Source organism: Pleurodeles waltl, chromosome 12 (genome assembly GCF_031143425.1).
Source record: "Pleurodeles waltl isolate 20211129_DDA chromosome 12, aPleWal1.hap1.20221129, whole genome shotgun sequence".
Classification (NCBI taxonomy): domain Eukaryota; kingdom Metazoa; phylum Chordata; class Amphibia; order Caudata; family Salamandridae; genus Pleurodeles; species Pleurodeles waltl.
Genome location: NC_090451.1, coordinates 702,906,763 through 702,929,386, shown reverse-complemented (window position 1 = coordinate 702,929,386; position 22,624 = coordinate 702,906,763). Strand labels below are relative to the sequence as shown.

The window sequence follows — 22,624 nt, the reverse complement described above, 5'->3', positions numbered from 1 at the left end:
CCTGCACTTACAATAACACATCACCTCCACGAGGCCTCACCTCCTGGGCTAACACATCACCCCAAAAGGCATCACCACTACGGGGCCTCCTCCCTGGAATAAAACATCATCTCCATGAGGCCTCTGTCCTGGGCTAACACATCACGCAACGAGACCTCACGTCCAGTTCAAAACATCACCCCCCATGAGGCCTCACCTCGTGCACTAACACATCACACCCATCCCACAAGATCTTCCCTCCTGGACTAATAGATCACCCTCATGAGGCCTCGCCTCCCTCCTAGACTAACACATCACCCCCCACAAGGCCTCCCTCCCGGTCTAACACATCACAACCATGAGGCCTCGCTTCCTGCACTAACACATCACCCCCCACAAGGCCTCCCTCCCGGTCTAACACATCACAACAATGAGGCCTCGCTTCCTGCACTAACACAGCACCCAACGAGGCCTCCCTCCTGGACTAACACATCACCTCCATGAGGCCTCACCTCATGGACTAACACAGCACCCAACGAGACCTCCCTCCTGGACTAACACAGCACCCAATGAGGCCTCCCTCCTGAACTTACACATCACACCCACGAGTCCTCGCCTCCTGCTCTAACACATGAATCCACATCACCTCTTACTACTGGACCCTATATATCCACCCCTACAGCGCTCCCCGCTAGATCACATCTCACCCACCAGAGTACACCTCTGCACTAACACCCCCTCCCGACAGCCCCTGGAGTATCCACCTTAAAGCCTCCAGAGTCCGGGTAGCCCCCGAAACGAGACTCCTGCAGTCAACCCCTCCCTCCCAGTGCTCAGCAGTACCGCTGTATTTACACACAGGGCGCTATGAAGAGGCTGGGAGGCGCTGCCAACGCACGACGGATCCCGTCGCCCTGGTTACAAAAGAAATGGGTTTTGAGCAGGAAGATTATTTAAGGCGAGAGCGGAATATGATTGAAATGTGACAACCCCCACCCTCTGTATGCTCCCCGGTGCAGATCCATTGATGTCCTTCAGCGAGGGTACTGGAGATCAGCCCCCAACCTGCCCCCTCCCTCTACCAGCATGCCCCTAGAGCTTCCATTCCATCACATCACCCACTCGCACCAAAGGTGGCAAAGTAGCTAAAGGGGTTGGAAGCCTGCTTTTGAGATACATGTGTACCCAGACTTTCTTCCTTCCCAAGCCATAAAATGGGTGCCACTGCGTTGGGAAATATTTGCAGGAGCTCTTTAAACCCAGGGGCATCACAGACATGGGCTCGGGGAGGTTGTGGGTGAAGTGTTAGCCCTCATTTTTGTTTTTGACAGCACTAACCATCATTTCTATGGGAATAAGATCCCCTCATTTTTATGATTTCTAAAGAAAATGCTTTAGTTAGTACAGTTTTGGTTACATCAAGATGACAACAGGTGTGGCACAGGTTTGTAAAAAATATAGAATATTAGCAATCTAGTTGTTCATTAGAGTACTGTGGGGAGGCAGAGGTCAAGGGTACCGACTCGGATAACTGAGGGAAGGGAGGAGGGTGCAGAGGCAACAAGTTGACCATACTGGGCAGGCGGGAGGGCCAGTGGCAACACAAGGGACCATGGAGGGCATTGGAAAGGGGGAGCAGGGGCAACGAATCAGCCATGCAGGACAGGCAAGACAGGCTGTGGCCATATAACACACCATTGAGGGCAGAAGGAAGAGGCCGTGGCACTACAACCATACATGCCAACAGACCTAATTCAGGCAGGAGACTCCTGATGTTTTTTTAACCTCAAAAGGGCTTTATTTTATCTGTCTTCTGCATAAAACCTGCTTAAAATCTCCTCTTTTTCTATGTAAGTCAATGGGGAAAATTCCAGGTTTTGTCCTCAAACACGCACTCTTACCCAGTTCAAAATGTTGGCAAGTACAGTACATTGGATCATGGAGGGCAGGAGGAATGAGGTAGGACCCCGGACTCGGGTAACAGAGGGCAGATGTGCAGGGGCACCAAAATGAACTTGCAGGGCCGGCGTCAGGGGTTGCAGCAGCATAATACTCCACACAGGGCAAGCAGGATGGCAGTGCAGCACAACAGACCATGGACAGCAATATGGAGGGGACAGGGCCATGCCCATGGACAACAGAGAGCAGAGGGGAAAGAGGCAAGGGCAGCAAGCTGACCATACCGGACAGACAGGAGGGACAGTTGAAGGGCACGAGGGAGGGGGCAGGGGCACAACAACAGGCCAGACAAGGCAGGAGGGAGGGGACAGGGGCCTGCATATGGAAAGCAGAAGGCAGGGGGTAGGGAAGGAGGGCTGGAGCAGCAAGCTGACCATGGAGGACAGGCGGGATGGGCACTGGAAGCACAACAGGCCATAGAGGGCAACAGTGAGGCTATAATGGCATACACACAGAGAACAGTGAGAAGGTGGGCGGGAGTCAGGGGCAGCAAGCTGATCACACAGGTCAAGTAGAAGGGGCTGAGGCAGCACAACAGCCATGGTGGGCATGAGAGAGGGACATGCACAAAGAACCATGGAGGACAGAACGGAGGGGTAGAGCTGAACAAAGACAAGAGAGGGCATAGGACAGGGCTTCACAACAGTGCACGCAGGGTTGGCTGGGGGCAGGTAGAGCACAACAGGCCATGTCGGGCTGAAGGGAGTGGCCGCAATATGGACCCTAGAGGACTGGAGGGAGGGGATAAGGGCATGGAACTCAGACAGGCAGGGTGGAGGTGGCAGGGACAGGCTGCAGCCCTCTGACAATGCTAGGCAGGTGGGAGAGGCAGTGGCAGCTTAAAAGAACACTCAGAGTAGATAGGAGGGGCAGTGGAATGCCCATGGAAATTGGGCAAAAACAAGAGAGCAGGGGCATGCACACACACATCAGAGGGCCGAGGGAGGAGGGCAATGGCAGCAAGCTAAGCACAGAGGCTAAGCAGGAGGTCAATGAGGGGGCATAAACTTGGGCAATGAAGGGCAGGAGGAGTGGGCAGACACATCCAGCTAAATGGAGGGCAGTGGTAGAACATCGGACTATGCAAGGCAGTAGTGAGGGGGCGGCTGCATGGACTCGGACAACAGAGGGTAGGGAGGAGGTGTATGGGGCAACAAGCTAACTGTGCAGGGCAGATAGAAGGGGCAGTGGCAGAACAGCGGCCACACAGGGTTATTATGAGGGAACAGGGGCATGGACTTGAACAATGGTTGGCTAGGAGGAGGCATGGCAGGAGTAGCAAGCTTGGGTGGGGACTGCTCAATGCCAGGCCAGGCCCTGCGTCCAACAACCCCTCTCCCCCACCGTGCTTTCCGATGGGCATCTCTTACTTAATAAAAAAAATCCTAGAAATTCACTGAAAACAACAAAGGTTACGTAGGGTGACCAGGCATCCCGGATTTGCCAGGACAGTCCAGGTTTTTCACTAGCTGTCCCAGGAGCTTTCCAGAAATTTAGATCATGTACCTGTTTTTAGAGAGGGTCGACTTAAAACGGTGGGAGGTGCATTTTTATGTTTTCCAAAGCAGGGATTGTTTAATTGCGCAATTTAATTAACAGACATGATACTGGCTTAAAAATCGCATTTCATTATGTTCTTAGTGCCTCTTCTGTAATGCTGTTCTGATGAGTGCTGTCAATTTCTGTGTGCCTGGTTAAAGTAAAATTGGAGACCTTTTTCTATTTTTGTGAAGTGTCCCAGTTTTTGGCTGTAAAACTTTTGTCACCCTAGCACTAAGGTAGCTATATCTCTCACCCTCGCCATGCACTGCTAATTAGCCCAGATATTTCATCACTCATGACATCTTCTTGGAATCATTGCTAACAACTGCGGTAAACATATTGATGAGAGAACTGTGCATGGCGAGGGCGCAAGTTATAGTTATAGTTACTTTGGTGGTGGTTGGTCCTCATTTCCTGCCTTGCACCAAAGCAGGATAAATGCTGACCTCCATATAGCCATTAGGAATAATACTTGGAGAGACTCAGAATAGGACTATGCTTTTTGCTGATTGTGTGAAGGCTAAGGTCACTTCTAGGACTTTGGTGAGGCCTGCTACTGCTCTAATCTTGCCTGGGAGAAGGAGGCTGGAGGAGAAAACTAGGTCCCTGGCTTGGAGAAAAGGAGTGATGCCCTACTGACTGTATCCTGAATAAGACTCACCGCAAGACAGAGAGTAACTTCTTGCACTGCACTGCACTTTGCCAGGTCGAACCCAAAAAGCTCTATTGTCACTAGAAGCTGAGGACTGCCAGAGAAACATTCTAGCCCCTGTCGTTGGCTCGTGGCCAGGAAGACACTTTACATCTCCCCCCTATGAACTGTTTTCCCAATGAGGACACTGACTACAGCATCCCCTGTGGATCCAGTAACAGGACACATAGACCTGAGAATTAGACTTTGGCACCCAAAGCATCACTTTGGGTTTCGCTAGTGCCCCCCAATCCTGCTTGGGTGGTGGGAAGTTTTGGGGTTACCAGATACTTTGTTTACTAGAAACTCGGCATTTGGAACATAAACCCAGTTAGTTGTTCAGCCAAGCACCCAAAGCCGCAGAAAAAGAGGACAGAGGGGAAACATATCACAGGCAACTTGGTATATAGCACCATCCTGCCCCCTTTCAAGTGACTGAAGTACACAAAGGCTACAGTGACCCAGGAGCTCCCACAGTAAGCTGAAAACAGCCACAGACTGTCTCACTGACTATCAATGCACATCGGGGGCCACAGTGTTTCACGCGAAGGTGCCAGAGCCTTCTAATTTTTTTGTGAAGAATGCAGCAGCCAGGCTCCTTACAAATTCACCTAGACACCTCTCTGCAAAGCCGGCCCTTGCAGTACTTCACTGGCTTGCCATTAAGCAGCGTATTCATTTCAAAACTCTGTGCATTACTCACAGGGCCTTACATGATAAGGGTCCGCTTTTCTTCAGAAAACGGATCTCTATCTATGCCCCAACCAGAAGTTTGAGATCATCCTCCACCCGGCATGTTTACATACCTCGGTTCAAGAGAGCCTGGCGAGGCAACTCTTTCTCCATCAAGGCTGCTCGCCTTTGGAATGCCCTCCCCTCCGAGCTCTGTTATGAATCCTTCGGAGCGTCTTTTTAGGAAGAAGCTAAAAACCAATCTTTATTGTAGTTAACTTTTTTTCTTATCCTTTTCTTTGTTTTCAGGAGTCGTTATATATCTTTAGCGCTGGGATGCCTTAGAGTAGGTACGGCATTATAAATTCATAAAACTAAACAAACTAAACTATTTTTTTGGTACGTCGTCTGAAGCGATACACCGCCCTGCACCCAAACAGTTACGCCAGGCGGAGGCGTGGCCTGGTCAGTAAGACTGGGGACGTGAGCGTCAGATCGTGTTAGCACGAGGGGTGCTTAAGGGTCAATGGAAAGGGAAGGGAGTGTGGAGAGTGACGGGTAGTTAAAACACAGCATTTTGTAAAATACCCATGTCTTAAGACCTTCAAAACCGAGACCAAAGTGTTTTTTTGTCAGAGTGAGTACTTAGAGAGCCTAGGTGAAACTGAACAGACATCTTATCATACTGGGCTGGAAGCTACTGTACCGAACTATATATTAATTTATTAAATAATACAATTCTGTGTTTGATGGGGGGGTAACAGCCCAGGCAGCCCTCCCCCACCCCGAAGCTGCACCCCTGCTTTCAGGGAATCCTCATTAAACTCATAAGCAGTGAATTAGCCCGCATGTGGTTGGGACAGTTCATTGCAAATGACTGTTGATGAGGAGACCTTGGTCGTCCATCTGCAGAGCTTGAGACACCAGTGAAAAATGCCAGCACCCGCACAGACTGATGCCCAGTAATCAAGACTGTCCCAGCAAGAAGGAACACGCTTCACATGGGGTAATTTCGTGTCCTGAGTTATTGCGTTACCTGCACGCACTATATAGGCAGGGAGGGGGTGGGAAGAGGGTGGGCTCAGAGACAGTTGGGGAGACGGACCACAAGCTCTTAAGACGTTTATCAGAATTACTTTAGTATTGGAAAGATTCCTATATTTTTGAAGATCTCCCTCTAGAAACTGGCTTGTTCCCTATCCTTTTTAATGTGCGCTCTAGATTTCTGTTCTTCCTAGTAGGTGCTTTGAGTGCTGCAGAGGGACCAGCATCAAAATCATTTATCTCCTAGTTTCCGCTGATAGTTCAGCTTACAGATACTTGTACATGATGAAGTATTTCCTGAGCATGGTGCGGGCCCCTTGAGCGTGATGAAGTATTTCCTGAGCGTAATGCTTTACCCCTTGAACATGATGTATTTCCTGAGCATGATGAAGTAATTCTTTAGCATGGTGCGGTGTACCTTGAGCATGCTGCAGTATTTCAGAGCATAGTGCACTGCCTCTTGAGCATGGTGAAGTATTTCCTGAGCGTGATGCTTTACCCCTTGAACATGATGAAGTATTTCCTGAGCATGATGAAGTATTTCCTCAGCATGGTGCGGTGCCTCTTGAACACAGCGAAGTATTTTCATGAGCATGGTGCGGTGCCAATTGAGCATGATGAAGTATTTCCTGAGCATGGTACGGTGTCTCTTAAGCCTGATGAAGTAGTTCAGTGAGCATGGTGCGGTGCCCCTTGAGCGTGAGCTGAGTGTGAGTCCCAATTGAGCATGATGAAGTATTTCCTGAGCATGGTACGGGGTCCCTTGAGCATGATGAAGTACTTTAGTGAGCATGGTGCTCTGCCCCTTGAACACGATGAAGTATTTCAGTGAGCATGGTGCAGTGCCCCTTGAGCATGGTGAAGTATTTCAGTGAGAATGGTGTGGTGCCCCTTGAACATAGTGAAGTATTTCAGTGAGCATGGTGCGTTCCCCTTGAGCATGGTGAAGTATTTCAGTGCGCATGGTACAGTGCCCCCTGAGCATGGTAAAGAATTTCAATGAGCATGACGCGGTGCCCCTTGAACATGGTAAATAATTTCTGTGGGCATGGTGCGGTGCCCCTTGAACATACTGAAGTAATTCTGTGAGCATGGTGCATTGCCCCTTGAGCATGATTAAGTATTTCCTGAGCATGGTTCAGTGCTCCTTGTACATGATGAAGTATTTCCTGAGCATGATGCGGTTGCCCCTTCAGCATGATGAAATAATTCAGTGAGCATGCTGCGGTGCCCCTTGAACATACTGAAGTTTTTCAGTGAGCATGATGCGGTGCCCCTTGAACATGGTGAAGTATTTCAGTGAGCATGGTGCGGTGCCCCTTGGATATGCTGAAGTATTTCCTCAGCATGGTGCAGTGCCCCTTGAGCATGATGAAGTATTTCCTAAGCCTGGTCCGGTGCCCCTTGAGCATGATGAAGTATTTCCTCGGCATAGTGCAGTGCCCCTTGAGCGTGATGAAGTATTTCCTAAGAAGGATGCAGTATGACTTGAACATGAAGAAGTATTTCTTCAACATGATGCAGTGAGCCTTGAATGGGATGCGTATTCCTGAAACATGATGCAGTATTTCTTTAACGTGGTGCAATATACCTTGAATGTGATGCTGTGTGTCTTACATGCGAAGCAGTGCATCTTGAATCTTATGCTTTGTGCTTTGAAAGTGATGCGCTTTTTCTGGAACATGAAGGGGTGTGTCTTGATCATGATGCAGTATTTCTTAAACATGATGCAGTTTCCCTCAAATAAGATTCAAGTTTGGTGTGGTATTGCTTGAATTTGATGCAGTGCCCTGAACAGGAGGCAGTACTTCTTGAACTTGATGCAGTGTACCGTGAACATTAAGCAGTGTGACATGAAAGTGATGCCGTATTTCTGGAACTTGATGCAGTTTACAATAAATACAATGCAGTGTGCCTTGAAGTTGATGCAGTGTTTCCTAAATGTGAAAGAGTATGTCTTAATTGTGAAACAGTGTGCCTTCAATGTGATGCAGTATGCCTTAATTGTGATTCAGTATGCCTTGAATGTGATGCAGTATTCATTGAATGTGATGTAGTATGCCTTGAATGTGATACAGTATTCATTGAATGTGATACAGTATTCATTGAATGTGATGCAGTATTCATTGAATGTGATGTAGTATGCCTTGAATGTGATGCAGTGTGCCATGAAGGCAATGCAGTATTTCTTAAATGTGATACAGTATGTCTTAATTGTGAAAAAATGTGCCCTGAATGTGATGCAGTGCGCCTTAATTGTGATGGAGTATGTCTTCAATGTGATTTAGTGTTCCTTGAATGTGATGAAACAATTCTTAATTGATGAAGTATGCCTTCAATGCGATACAGTTTACCCTAAATGTGATGCAGTGTGAAAGTGATTTGATTCAGTGAGTCTTTAATATGGTTCACGGTGCCTTCAATGACAATGTGCCGTGAAAGGGATGCAGTGTGCCTTGAACGCAATGCAGTGTGCCTTCAACGTGATGCAGTGTGCCTTGAACACGATTCGGTGTGCCTTCAACGTGATGCAGTGTACCTTGAACATGATGCAGTGTGTCGTAAATGGTATGCAGTATGAATGTGATTAAGTATTTCTTTAATTTTATGGGAACTGACAGCATGAGTCGAGGGCGTTCTCTCCAGGTTGCAGCCGTGCCCTACTTCCTTTGGCTTGGCCTTACATGAGTGCCTGCGTAGAGGTGTGCGAGACACTGAAAGACTGAGCCAGGCCGAGCCCCCTGCTTGGCACTGGCTCAGCTTGAGGCCACCCTGGGTCCTCGAGCCCAAAATGAGCTGAGCTTTCGTGTGGCTTTCGCCTGCTACCCACACTGTAACATCATCGGGCATGAATTAAAGTCAATGCATTACTGTGATGTAAAACATGAGAGTGAAAAAGAGATACCCACCGAGTGGCTGAATTGTACAAGGTGAGCCCAAAAACCTGGGTTCAATCCCAGCTTCCCCACTTGATCAAACTGTGTGATGATACGCAAATATTTTATTTCACCGACCCTCTTTTGTCTTTATTATCACCTTGAAATTGATACGTTTACCGCATGCGCTATAGAAAACCCTCTCGTGTTTGATTTAATAAACGCAAATATTCCTCATTTTTATTTAGGTGGCCTTTTAATTCACTAGCGGCATCGCCATCAGAGCAGGGACAACGTGAATGTTTCTAAATCCATGTTTAAAGAGGATGACTTTCAATAAATGCCTCTCAAACCCGTGATATATTGTGATGCCCAAAAGGTTAAATACTTTCGAATGTTAAAGAAATACACTTTTCCGAATTTTGAAGATACTTTATCATATTTGTACTTGATGTTGGTTGCACAATTTACATGGCACACATTGTTTGGGTTCGGCTCGTGCACAGCTCTTAGAGCCAGAGCCGATCCCGGGCAGCGCTGCTCCCTCTGACATGTAAGAGATGCAGGGACCGGGCAGTGGAGGGGGTAAAGCAGGAACCCAGAGCTTGTAATTCCGTAATTTCTCAGGAGGGTAAGACTAAGCATGATGAAGTCACTGACTCTGAGTGATAAGAGAGTGAAATGAGTCATTCGTGGTATAATATGGAATTCCCATGTTATGGGGCCTCTCCCAAGCTCCTTCCTCGAAACCCCCCTCCCCCACCGCTCACTGCTTGTAATTTCACATTTTGATCCATGTGGATTCCGGCGGCAGATCAACTTTTCTGCTGATGGTCCTTTGTCTTGATCTGGCTCCATTCATACTGCTTTTTTGGTTAATCTGGCGCCCTCTGCTGGTGGCTGCCTAGGTGGGGCCTAACATTACCTTGCTTTAGTACAGCCTTTGTGCTTTGGCCCTGGGGGTGTGTGGGGGGCAATGTTTCATTACCACAATCAGATTTGGCGGGAGAGCCTGCGGGATGGCCTCCAGGCTTAGGTCCCCCGTTTCCCCCAATTTCTGCCTGACTTTTAGCCACATCCGTTTCTGCGCTTGAACATCAGTCAGAAGACTTCTTAAAACATGGCTGCCCTCCTCCACTCTACAGGAGCACCTTGGGTTCAGGGCTTGGGAGCGTTTGGGCTTTTGGGCTAGGGGAGATGGGGTTTTGTTGACCAACTGAGTACAGCATTAGACGGCAGCCATGATGGATCGAAACTGACAACCCCTCTGTGTCTTTTTCTCTTTACAGTGTAGGGAAGGATGTGACCGTGGGGAAGGTCCGGGACATCGCATCCTTCCGGAAGCACTTCCGAATGGGCTTCATGACCATGCCTGCTTCCCAGGAGCACGCCCCGCATCCATGTGCCAGCGCCATGGCTCCACGCTCCCTCTCCTGCCACTCCGTGGGCAGCGTGGAGAATGGTGGTGACTCATCTAGTGCCAGGAAGCCCCCAGCCAAACCAAAGCGACATCCGAGCACCAAGCTGAGTATGACTGGGGACACACGCAACAGTGGGTCAACGGAGAACTCTGGACCGAAGAAGGCTGGTGAGTTTGGGCTCAAACCATAGGAGCCAAGAGCATGCACAATGTCTTGGACTAAACAGCGTAGGTCACCATGAAGGAATATCTCACGCTTACCTACAGAAGAGCCTTTGTGGATTAAGATCTTGTGGGAGAGCTTGGATATGAGCTGCCTGGTGATGTTGCTTGGGGTGCAGGGCTAATTGGGAAAAGAGAGGCAGCATAAAATACTTAATCAAAAGAGTGGGAGACCATGGGATTCCTAAGGCACCATCAAGAAGAGGTGGGGTAACGCTTGCAGAAAATGTTGATCTGAGATCACACATTACACATACATACATGCAACAGGAAGGGTCTGAATTGGGGTAGATATTGAGGGATCATTTCTTTCTCACCTGTCTCCCTCTGTATCTTGTTTCACCTCCAAATCTTTGTGTGAATATAGATTCCACACAGTTTGCCCATAAATAGAGCTTAATTTATAGAGCTGCTATTGAATATCAGCGTACCAAATACTAAGGCTGCCTAGTCTTGTTTTCAACTCATGACTCTTTCCTCCAACACCAGACATTTCCTGTCTCTTTATCTCAAGCTTGCAAGTTCTTTTTAATCCCTAATTTCTCCTTTGTCACGATTTTCCATTTTTCTCTTCATACTTCTTTCTTTCTTTTGTGTTTTTCCCTCTCTTGCTCTGGATCAAAGCTTGTTGAGGAAAAGTAGGCGCAGATCCCCAAAAATGACCGTCAGTAGCCAAAACTGCATCCACCAGCTCAAATTAATTTTTGGTTGTAGAAACTAGACTGGCACACTGTGACATGAAAACTAACCCACCAGATTTCTAACACTGACTCAAAATTGAGACTGAGATTGAGCAGGCCTACCTGGTCTGAACCACCCAAAGATATTGGTGCCGATGGTAGAAGCCCATTCAAGGCAGCAAACAAATCAGAGAAATGGAGCCCTGCAGACTACTTCAAATGAAACATGCAGTGGTGTCAATTGTTGTGCTGCTCAAACCTATGTCAGACTTCCAGCATGAGGCGTGATAAGGGATAGTCCAACTACTTCCTCTGATCTAGGGCAAATAACAACAAAAACAAAGGCCCATATGTATGAACATATTTAGCATTTCTTAACGGACCAAATCACTATTTCAGGCCATTAAGAAATGCTAAATAGCCTTTCCTAATGTACAAAAGGTAGAAACACGGTCTCAAACTGCGATTTCTACTCCGTAGAAATAGTATTTCGCGATTACCAAAATAGGAGATCGCAAATAGGGATTTCCTATTTGCGATTTCCAAACATAGCACATTTGGAAATTGCATGTACATAGAATTTCCTGAGAAATGCGAAATGGGATTTTAGGAAATGCTAATAAAATTGAATCCAATCCGATGGTAACCAGCTGCAAATTTAAAACAGGAACCCAATATGCAGTTTTTGCAGTGCAGTAGAGCACACACTCGCCCCAAGTGCATTGGAGCACTTTCCATGAGCAACACTTTCTTTTAAATTAGATTTAAGGTGGGCCTTAGGCCCATAAGTATGGCTGGATTTGCATTTCTAAGTCTGAGATTTCCAAACATAAATTGCGACTACATAAGAATCTCTATTAGGAAAATCAGAATTTTCATACAGTCCAATTTTCATTTTCTAAATAGAGATTTCTTAGGATTTGCAATTTAGGAAATGCAAAATGGAAGTTTAGTACATATGGGCCAAAGTTCCCTGGAAGAGTATTTTAACAGTTTATTTGAAAGAAGGAGAGTTGGCATTGAACAGCCCCTTCCAAATCATTAATCAACAATCATCTTTCAGAAATCTGAACGTTTGTTAAAAATGAACTGAGTTTAAAAAGCTACCAGAGTGGTGTACCCCTAGTCGTTTGATGGCTGCATGGCTGGAAGAGTCTAAATTACTAGCCCACTGTGATGCTGTGGACTTGCTGCTATGACAACGTTTTCAAAGGAGATCTCTCTTTAATCGAGAGCCAGTGAAGCAACATAGTATCAGCTAGAGTGCGACGTGGGCATCATTCTGGTGTTTGATTGGCTGGCCACAAGTGCATAGAAGAGTATGAGAAGATCATTTGGGTAGTTTTGAGTGTTAGTTGAGAGTTCTCATCAGCGGGAGGTGTAGCCACAGTGGGACCTATTCACAAAAGCATTTAGGACTAGGTAAAGTAGTACTCCTGCAGTCCTATTTTACACACTTGTACATGCCTTTGTGACTTGCCCTCAAAACATTATATACAGGACTGGTCAGGGAATTGTCATAAACAAGTGCTACAAGCAGGGATCGGGGCTTTTCGGGCCGAATAACAAAGAGAAGTAAGAGTACATAAATGAGTATTACTATAGCACTACTGCCAATAGTAGTAAGGCCTTTTGTGAATCAGTCCCTAAGCAGTGCTTAATTTGAGCCAGTGGTTTCCGGTGCTCAGCACCAGCACTTGATTCTCAACACCGGCACTTAGGACAGCTGCCACTTGGTTGTACTGTTTGTGTAATTTAGAGAGTAGCAGAACAAGAGTTATTTATTAATTCAATATACATTAAATGCAACTAATAGTTGCTCAAGCCATTCTTATAGGTTTGGGGTCCTCGAGCAGTTTGAATTGTCACACTTGTAGCAGTGTGATGGTTATTAGTTGTGTATGTATCATGATTGGCAGCGCTAGCAGTGGCAAATGGTGGGCCATTCTATAGTGGCCTCATGAAGAGGGCCGTGCACATTTTTTTTTTTACAAATTAAGCACTGCCCCTGTGGGTGATTCCGACTGGTAGTAGACACCTGAAGTTACTGGAGAAAAGCATGCCCACATGGATCACCGTTTGGGACAGTCCATATCGAGGTTGCACTTTGTTCTGCAGATGACACAATTTTCTTTGTTCCAGGAACATTTCTCAGTTTTTCCTAGGAGAGGGACATTTTGCAAATTTTCTACATATTTTGAACATTTTGCAAACTGCCCAACAGTTTTCAGGCAGGGCGAAGGGACGTGGAAACATCAGAAAGGAGGGTGCAGTGTCTGGGGCACCGGAGGCAGGACCAAGGAGGCAGCTGTGAGGTTAGAAACGATGCAGCACTGGCTGAGGTGTGGCAGGCGGAGCAGAGGGCACCTGCCCATTGAGTCTGTGCCCGGAAGCCGCCCAGCCCCTGTCACACAATCCCCTGCTCCCTATGACTGAAAGAAACAAGCACGTTTGTGATTTGAAGGGGTTCAGATATGCAAGGGAGACCTGCCAGAAGCTATCTGAGAGAGCAGCTAATCTGGCACCAGGATCTAGGAAGCTGCTGAGAGATGAGTGTGAGGGAGACCTTGACATCAGGACTCAGATCAAGTGGGATGGATGTGTATAAGGGTTAAGAAGGCTCTATATATTTCAATTAGTTTGTTTCCTAAACATTCAAAAATGTTAGAATAAATACAGTGAGCAAACCTTGATGTACTTTTCCCATAATTTCTGGCACCGACTTCAAAAACATACATATGATTTTTCGCACAGATTTTTAGAAAATATTTCTGTTACTTTCTCATATTTTTGCGCACATTTGAACTAGTGTTAATGTGCTCCAGAGATCCCACCTTATTATTCACTTCTGTGAATCTGACAGTCCCCCAAGTTTCAGTCACACAGGTTCAGGTGATACTGACTGAATGGACCCATGTTCTTACCCACTTTTCCCAGCTGGTGAGAGGAGTAAAGCAATGTGTGTGACAACACAATCTCTTCTGATATTATTTCATGATTTCTGTCTTCTAGGTTCTCAGAAATTAGGACCTGAAAGTCGGGAGTTTGGAAGGAAAATACCACCCCAGAAACCCAAACGGAGTCCGAACACCCACTTGTCGGTGTCGTTTGATGAGAGCTACCAGGGCCGGCCCACGGCGAGGGTGGCACCGGTGAGCGGGCGGCAGAGGTTTAGCAGGACAGACTCCCACCTAAACACAAAGAGCTCAGATGGGGAGGACGAGGAGCCTGTCTACATTGAGATGGTGGGTGACATTTTTAAAGGGCAGAGCACCCCGGACGAGGACTCGGATGAGAGTGAGGCCATCTACGAGGAGATGAAGTACCCCCTCCTGGAGGACTCCTCCAGCTCCAAGACCAATGGCGTAGCTGGCCATCGCCATCATCATCATCACCACAGTCATCACCAACATCAAATGAGGTACCACGCTAAGCAGGAGGCCACAAAGATACCCACCGGCTCCAACCCTAAGGCTTCCCCATGTGAGATCCCTCCACCCTTTCCTAACCTCTTGCAGCACCGCCCTCCTCTCTTGGCGTTCCCGTTGGCAAAATCTCAGAAACCCAATAAACCAAGCACGACATCAGCGCCCCAGCAGGGCTCCAAGCTCCCAGTGCTACAGGCTGGCATTCCTCAAGCCAGGGAGCCATTGTCATCGCCAGCGACTCCTCAGGTGCCTGGGCACCATAGAGGAGTAGACAACAGTGGAGCAGAAGAGAGGGACTTGCAAGCCTTCCAGCAACAGCTTGGTCCTGCTGGTAGGGCCCGTAGCCATTCTACCCCACTGCCACCCCAAACTTCCAGCAGTCAGAAGTCCGAGAAGGAGCTTCCAAACTCCCACAGTATGATCTGTCCCCCAGTCAGGGTTGCAGCTGCCGCAGCGGCTGCAACAGCCCACTCGATGCTTCCAGTTCCTCAGACTTCTGCTCAGCCCAAGGACAAAGCGCTGTCGTACACAATGGTGTACTCAGCCGTCAAAGTGACTCATTCCGTGCTTCCAACGCCCCAAGTTTCTGTTGAGCAAAAGACAGAAAAGGAGGTCTCAGTGCTCCATGGAATGCTATGCTCCACAAGCCGAGCGTCCACTCCGGTGAGGCCAGCATCTGCCCTCACCCGCAGCTCGACGCCTCACAGCCTTCAGGAACAGTCACCGTCCCCACTCAGTATACTGTGGACACACCCTTCATCAGGGCTGAAAAGGCCACCTGCCTATGACAGTGCCAAGCCTGCTGGAAACTCCAAGAACTGCCCCACTGGACCGCCGTCTACAGTGAAGACACAAGGCCAGGAGAAGGGATCTTCAGCGAGCACAGTGATGGCTGCCGAGTCTAGGGCAGCAGCCACCCTGGAGGAGGAGGAGTCATTCAACTCGTGCTGGGCCCTGCAGCGGAAGGCCTCTTGCAGCCGGAAGTCCAGGGACTCAGACAGTAAGTGCAGAGAGGAACTGTTACCAAAGATGTGCTACTGTATGAACTTTGTAACGGATACTGTTTTATGGAAGGGAGATCAATCACGTGGTAAGCAAAGTGATAAACAAACCCTTTATCCCATGGTGACCCATGCTCCTCCTTGTCTCTAGCCAGGAATATGCGTGTCCTTTGCTTAACCCATGTATCAATATTTTGCAAAATGTGGTTTCAACACACTGCCATTGTACATTACAAAACAACATGCTAGCCCTGAAGCACTTACATAAGTGTAGAGGGGAGTGGGTTTTGTCGCTGAATCCTGGGTCTCCACAGGCCCCAGGAAGCGGTGGCCTGCGACACTTCTCACTTCTTACTTTGTTTGTACACGAGGGCAGCTCAGAGAGAAGAAAAAGACACAAAAATGCTCATGGCTGCATGAAGCACAAAAGCTTACTGGCTGCATGCAGCACAAAAGCTTACTGGCTGCATGCAACACAAAAGCATGCACGGATGCATGCAACAAAAAAGTGCACGTCTGCTTGCAACACGTAAGCGTTCATGGCTGCATGCAACATAGCACGCATGGCTGCATGCAACATATCACACATGGCTGCTTTCAACATGAAATCATGCATGGTGGATGCACACAAAAGCAGGCATGGCCTCATGCACACGAATGCATGCATGGCTTCACACAATACAAAAGCCCACATGGCTTCATGCAAAACACAGAAGCATGCATGGTTACATTCAACACAAAAGTGTGCGTGGCTGCATGCACCATAGCGTGCTTGGCAGCATGCAACACAAGCACATGCCTGACAGCATGCAACACAAATGTGCCTATGCCTGCATGCAACACTAACACATGCATGTCTGCATGTCTGCTAGGAAGTGTTTCCACCTGGGTATTTGAATTGACATAGTGGTATCACTAGGAACAGCATATGGAAAACGACCCTGTTGTCAGTATTTACATATATCCTATTAAATAAATAGCGAAAGGGATTCCTCTTCTCTCGACTGAACCTGCAGCACGTTTGCACCATGAGAGATACCTGAACCTATGAGATCTGTGTAACATGAGCACTGTTCGGCTGTCTCAGGATAGAGCCCGCAGTACATGTGCACCCTGCGACACAGCTGAACTTATGATAACTGTGTAACACGAGCACAGCTCTGCTGTCTCAGGAGAGAGCCTGCATGCAGCAAGGTGGCAGTATTATGTGGTATACCTGGGCTTCTTACCATGTAATACTAACACATTGCTCACAAGTGGCCCTTGGGTAAAACCAGTAAACAGTAGCTCATTCCAGTAAAATGGCAAAGAGCAGTCAGGCTACTTAGTGGAACAGTAAAGCATTTCACAACACCAAAATGGACAATAAGTAAATGACATGACTTGAAGTAAATCCAACAGCAATTCAGAAAAATATAGCATATTTTTATTTTAATTTAGACACCATAACAAACTTTGCATGCATACAACCGGAGTTGTGGATTTTTAAAGCTTTCAAAAATAGATGCTCTATAAGCTGTCAAACAGATACCAATGCAGTCAATGGGGGAAAGCACAGTGTGCAATCGGTCACTTGTGGGGTGAGTTCTGTGGAACCAACCTAAAGTTAAGGTCTTGTGGGGTCCCTAGACCAAGTCTCAACAGATAGTATTTTGTTACCTTGTCCAGGGAGTTCAGGTGCATAGGTGTTCTGGCTGGCCTTGGTGCTGATGGGATCCGCAAGCTCTCACAAAATTGCAGCAGCACTTGACAAAAATACACTTGGAGGTGGGTCTACACTCTACCCTCGGACAGTAGAGTCGCTTGGGGTCACAGGACCTGGATTCCACAACTGGAACTTCACTACCATGTGCGGTGGCTCTAGGTATAGAGGTTGCCTTGGAGCTGCAATCACAGGAGATTCGTGCCAAAGATGCTTTGCCACAGGGTCCAAGTCACCCGCTTCAAGATGCAGGATCTCAGCAGTGGGGTTGATGCTGACATCGGTCACTTTCGCTGGGAGTTGCTCTGGAGTCGGTGATGTTCAGAGATGGGTTGGCTACCAGGCTGGCGACCGACAAGCCTTGGCAGCAGCAAACGGAATCCATGGGTACTTTGTTGGCTGGAGATCGACAGGAGTGGTGTAGCAGCTCAAAACTTGGTGTGAGCCTCACTACAACCCCTGAGGTGCAGGTCACAGATTCCCTTTGGGCTCATTCAAGAGGGACCTGACGGGCTGCACTTCCTGTGACATAGCACGATGATTCTTCTGCAGGTTCCAGGTGACTGGTTCCACCAGTCAGGGAAGTCTGCTTTAGTTTCTGTTATCCACTGGAGTCCCTCTTGTTAGGGACAACAAGCTTTTGCCATGGGCACACATCGAGCACACAGTTCCAGTATGTAGTCTACTCAGGGCACTTAAGTGTCCTATCTTTGCACTGCAGCACATTCCAAAGCCCTGTCGTCAGCGATGGTGTCTTCACTGGGCCTCTTCTCAGATTCAAGGTCAGAACTGAGGTTCTGGTGCAAGGGGAGCCCCTTAAATCCTAGTGTAGAGGCTGTTAGAGGTGTGGGGGACAGTGGCCAATGGGCTACTGGTCCCTACGGTAGTCTGCCCCGGAGGGTACAGATTCCTGTGGGAGTATGTCACTTTTCTACTCAGAACCCACTAAATCATGGTTTTCCAAGATGAGATGGCAGAACCCTTCCTTGGCTGTACAGACCTCCTACCCCCACTCTAAAGCTTTAAGGTGTATGCCTCCTAAATAACCAATTTTTCTGCCTGCCAGCCTGGACAGGGTGGGAAGGCTTTGTCCTCAAGTGGGGGACAAGACATTAAATATCAAGGGCACTGAAAGCCCTCAAGGCTCACTGCCTTGACTACTGTAACCACTAGCCATCCTGAAAGGGAGAACATGTGACCTCCTTCCTGCCAGGGTCCATTTTCTCTGTCCTGTTGAAGTGTTAGCACAACCAGCAGGAGGGCAGACTTTTGCCTCGGCAGCAAATGGCTCAGTGGAGCCCTCTAAGGCAGGAGAAAGTTGGCAACTTTTTGGGCATCATCTAAGGATGCCACCAGGGTACATGCTAGGTAACCCTGGGCACGAAAATCGTGCTCAGGGCTAAAAAGCACAGTGCTTGACACCAAACACGTGGCAAATCGGTCTGGCCATCATGGAGGGTGCCGGGTGCCAGCCCATGCTGACCAGCAGTCACTTGAGGTAGCACTGCGTTTTGAATGCTATCACAGGGTCATATATGCTAGTATATATATATATGTCCTCACTCTTAACAAAGTGCACCCTGCCTCCTGGGCTAAAGGAGGCCTGCCTTAGGAGTGACTTACCTGTGCTACGGGCAGTGATGGGAATCTGCCTGCACCTTGGGTGGACAGAGTCAAACTCAAGCAGACAGCTGCATGTGCAGGCTCACATGGCAGCTCAGCAGGTTTTGCTTTTACTTGGGTCAAGCAGGGTGGCACGATCTGGGCTGCTCCATCACTGGTGACCCCTTTATCATCCTTGCCCTGGGTACCACTTATACCCTTTACTAGGGCCTTACAGTAGTAAACTCCTTGCCAATCAGGTTTACCAAATCACAGTACAATTTAAGGGGAAAGGCACTGGCACTGAGGTCTGATTAGCAGGCCTCAGTGCACTTTCCGATCAATACGACAGCATCAAGCAGCAAAAAGTGGGGGGTGATCATCAAAAGACAGGACTTTACAACACTGCAGTACATGTGCACAGTGCGAGATAGCTGAACCTATGAGATCTGTGTAACATGAGGGAGAGTTCTGCTGTCGCACGACTGATCCCATAGCTCGTGTGCAATTTGAGAGATACCTGAACCCACAAGATGTGTTTAACACAAAGGACAGCGCTGATGCCTGAGGAGATGGTCTGTGGGACTTCTGTAACTTAGAGATTATTCTGTTGCTTGCATGCAGTTCCTACAGAATCTGTGTACCCAGAGATAGTTCTCTTGTTTGAGGTCTAACAGATCAGTGTACAGTGAACAATACGTATGCTGTCGGTGGCCTAACACCAAAGACTGCTATCTCTGTCTGAAGCATAAGCTAGTTGTAGGAAGCTGGCTCTGTGTATACTATATCAAAATGAGATATAGTATGCACAGAGTCCAGGGGTTCCCCAGAGGCTTAACAGAGGCCAAAGTAGATAATACTTATGCCGGCTTTTGTGGTAGTGTGGTTGAGCAGTTAGACTTATCAGAGTGTAGTTCAAAGCACTGGTTGTCGACACGCAGACAATAGAAGAAGCACACACTTGATGACTTTACTCCAGACCAATGGCTTTTATATAGTAAATATATATTTTGTTAATTTATTTCTAGAACCACAAGATTCAAGTTGCAGGTAAGTACATACATGTGGAAGGCGTGGCGATACAGAGGATTCAAACCCGTTTTAAGTGAGTTCCCGAAGGAAAAATAAATTGTATTTGTTTAAATTTTGATTGAGGAAAGGTGTTAATTAGGATATCAATATCGGGTAGTCCGTATGTCCTTTTTGATATTGGAGAGGCTTCTGTACTGGTCTCGTTGTTCTAGGGTTCTTTGTCTTCCGTCTTTCCTAGGTGATGGGGTCTTCGGGTCAGTCCTTCTCGCCTCCTCTCCGCGGGTCTCGGAAAACACAAAAGGGACAAGGCCAGGTAAGTGGTGTGGCGTGGGGTTTTCTTTAGATGTTAGTATTGTAGTGGGAGGGTGAGGAACAGGAAGACACCAGGGTCGTGGTGTTAGGTTGGGGTATGTATAAGGAAGGGTGCAGTACTCCCTAAGAGCGAGGGATAGTGGAAGGTATAACCAGTGACGGGTCCAGGCTCTCGGTGCTAACCAACACTGCCCTCCTCTTTCGTTCCCTCCCCGGTGCTCCTTTCCTCTTTTAGCCCTCCCTCTGTGCCTTCGCGTGCTCTTGTCCCCTTTCTCCGTTGTCCCTTTAACAGGGACCGTACCTTGAAAAGCCACGACCCTCCGGGGTCGTGGCGGGTGATGTCGCCGTCCTTTTCGTTTCTTCTGTCTCCCTGGCTCGGGCTGCTTAACCCTTCTCCGGTGTTCCGGGTTCTGCTGCCGGCGCGTCTCCTCGTCCGGCTCTTCTCTTCCGGGCTTCTCTCCCCTCCAGGATTGTCCGTCCTCTCTTTTACATTCCCCGCGACCTGGAAATCCGGGTCCGAAAGGGAGTTCCACTTCCGCGCGTCTCCTGGGTGACGCGGAACGGGATCGGACCAGGCACGCGGGCGGTGTCCCTTGGAGGTAAGTGTAGACGTGGGCACTGGTACCCGTCTACAATACATTAATAAGTATTTCATGTATGTATCAATACCACTTTGATTGGAATTGGTAAACTGTACAGTTTTTGATTAAATGGCAATAATCTGTTTTAAAATGTGACACTCCAATTTTCAGAACAGTTCCTAGGGGAAGAAAAGTTAATAAGTTTTGCAGGTAAGTACAATACTTACAGTTCTAGTCTCCAGGGGTTAGGAAGTCCACTGGTTAGGGTTCCAGTTAACCCCTAAACCCTCCACCAGTAACACGGGGCCTGTCAGGCACAGAGATCAAAGTTGAGGCAATTTTAACATAGGTTTCTATGGAGACCAGGGACACATGGTGTCAGATCTGCTGGAAGGTAAGTACCAGTGTCGTCGGAGGGGAGACATGGGGAGTTTAGAGGAGCACCGGGGGGGGGGGCACATGTTAGCACCAAACTCACACCTTCACATATGGTTGGGCAGTTATCAAAAATCTGCCTCTGTCAGTCATAGACAGTTTTAATCAGGGAATATCTATTGCTGTTAATCAACTGGCTCCATTGAAGTCCTCTGTCTCACGGAAAACAAAAAAATACAGTCACCCTTGGTTCACTAAGGACCTCAAGATGCTTCAAATGAAATATCGCCAACAAGAACGCCGATGGAAGTTAGATCCCAACTTGACTGAGAAAGAAAAACTCAAAGAGCTATTCTTAAAAATTATAAAGAGGCAAGTACTAAAGCTAAATCTGAGTATTTTACTCAAAAAATTAAGGAGGCATCTAATGCCCCCAGAGAACTTTTCAGAGTGGTAAGTACCTTGACAACTTCCTCTCCTCCTCCAGAGTTGGAAAACTCACCAGAGTTTTGTGATAAGGTGGCTACTTTCTTTGAAAATAAAATTCTACAAATATAATCGAGTTTTAAACATTCTGAAGGGATGGAAGGTGTTATTGTCAATAGAACTCTAGATATAGATCCTTCTTTGTTAACTAGTTTTCAGCCATTTCCTCCTGAGAGAATCAAAAGGTTAATGTTAAGTATCAAATCAGGTTCCCCTAGCAATCCCTGTCCTCCTCATGTTTTACAACAGGTCCTTGATCTTGTTTCGACTGATCTAGCCCCGGTTTTTCATGAGGTTCTAACCGAAGGCGTTTACCCTCCATCTTGGAGGGACGCTACTGTGGTCCCTTTGAAAAAGAAACCTGATGGAGCAAGACAAGATCTTAGCAATTTGCGGCCCATTTCTCTACTTCCCTTTCAGGCTAAGATCTTTGAGAAACATATTAACAAGGAACTAGCCAATTTCTTAATTACCTCAGGAGGATTAGACTCCTCCCAACATGGTTTTAGGCAGGTACATAGCACTGAATCAGCACTCATCACTACCTCTGATACCATTCGCAGAATGGTGGATGAGGGACAAGGAGCCATATTAGTCCTGTTGGACTTATCTGCGGGACTCAACACAATCTCGCCTCAGATTATGATATCCCGTCTCCATCAAGCAGGGATTAGGGACATTGCTTTGAAGATTCTGGAATCTTTCTTGAAAGATAGACCGATTACGGTAAGCTACAGCAACTTCAAATCGCCAGCATATTACTCACCATGTGGTGTCCCTCACGGCTCCTCACTTAGCCCCACATTATTTAATTTGTATGTCGCACCTTTAGCCAGACTAATCCTTACATTCGGCTTTATGCCTACCTCCTATGCTGATGACATTCAATTGATCATCCCAGTTTCTAAAAACTGGGAGGAAGTGGCAGACCGCTTTAATCACTGAATGCGAGAAGTCAATAGGTGGATGGGCCTAAACTGGCCTAAATTAAATGGCGACAAAACCGAAATTCTGTGCTTC

General features: G+C 47.6%; 1 protein-coding gene across 6 annotated transcripts in view; it reads left to right on the top strand.

The window, feature by feature from the left end:
- Positions 1-22,624, top strand: part of NYAP1 (neuronal tyrosine phosphorylated phosphoinositide-3-kinase adaptor 1) — a 331,064-nt gene that overhangs the window by 170,862 nt on the left and 137,578 nt on the right. For 3 of the 6 annotated variants that reach the window (XM_069215637.1, XM_069215639.1, XM_069215636.1), the window contains exons 3-5: positions 10,053-10,351; positions 14,098-15,513; positions 20,089-20,163. In XM_069215637.1, the coding sequence (XP_069071738.1) occupies positions 10,053-10,351; positions 14,098-15,513; positions 20,089-20,163 (1,790 nt within the window). The remainder of the gene's footprint in view (positions 1-10,052; positions 10,352-14,097; positions 15,514-20,088; positions 20,164-22,624) is intronic. The other 3 variants (XM_069215640.1, XM_069215642.1, XM_069215641.1) reach the window with 1 other exon arrangement.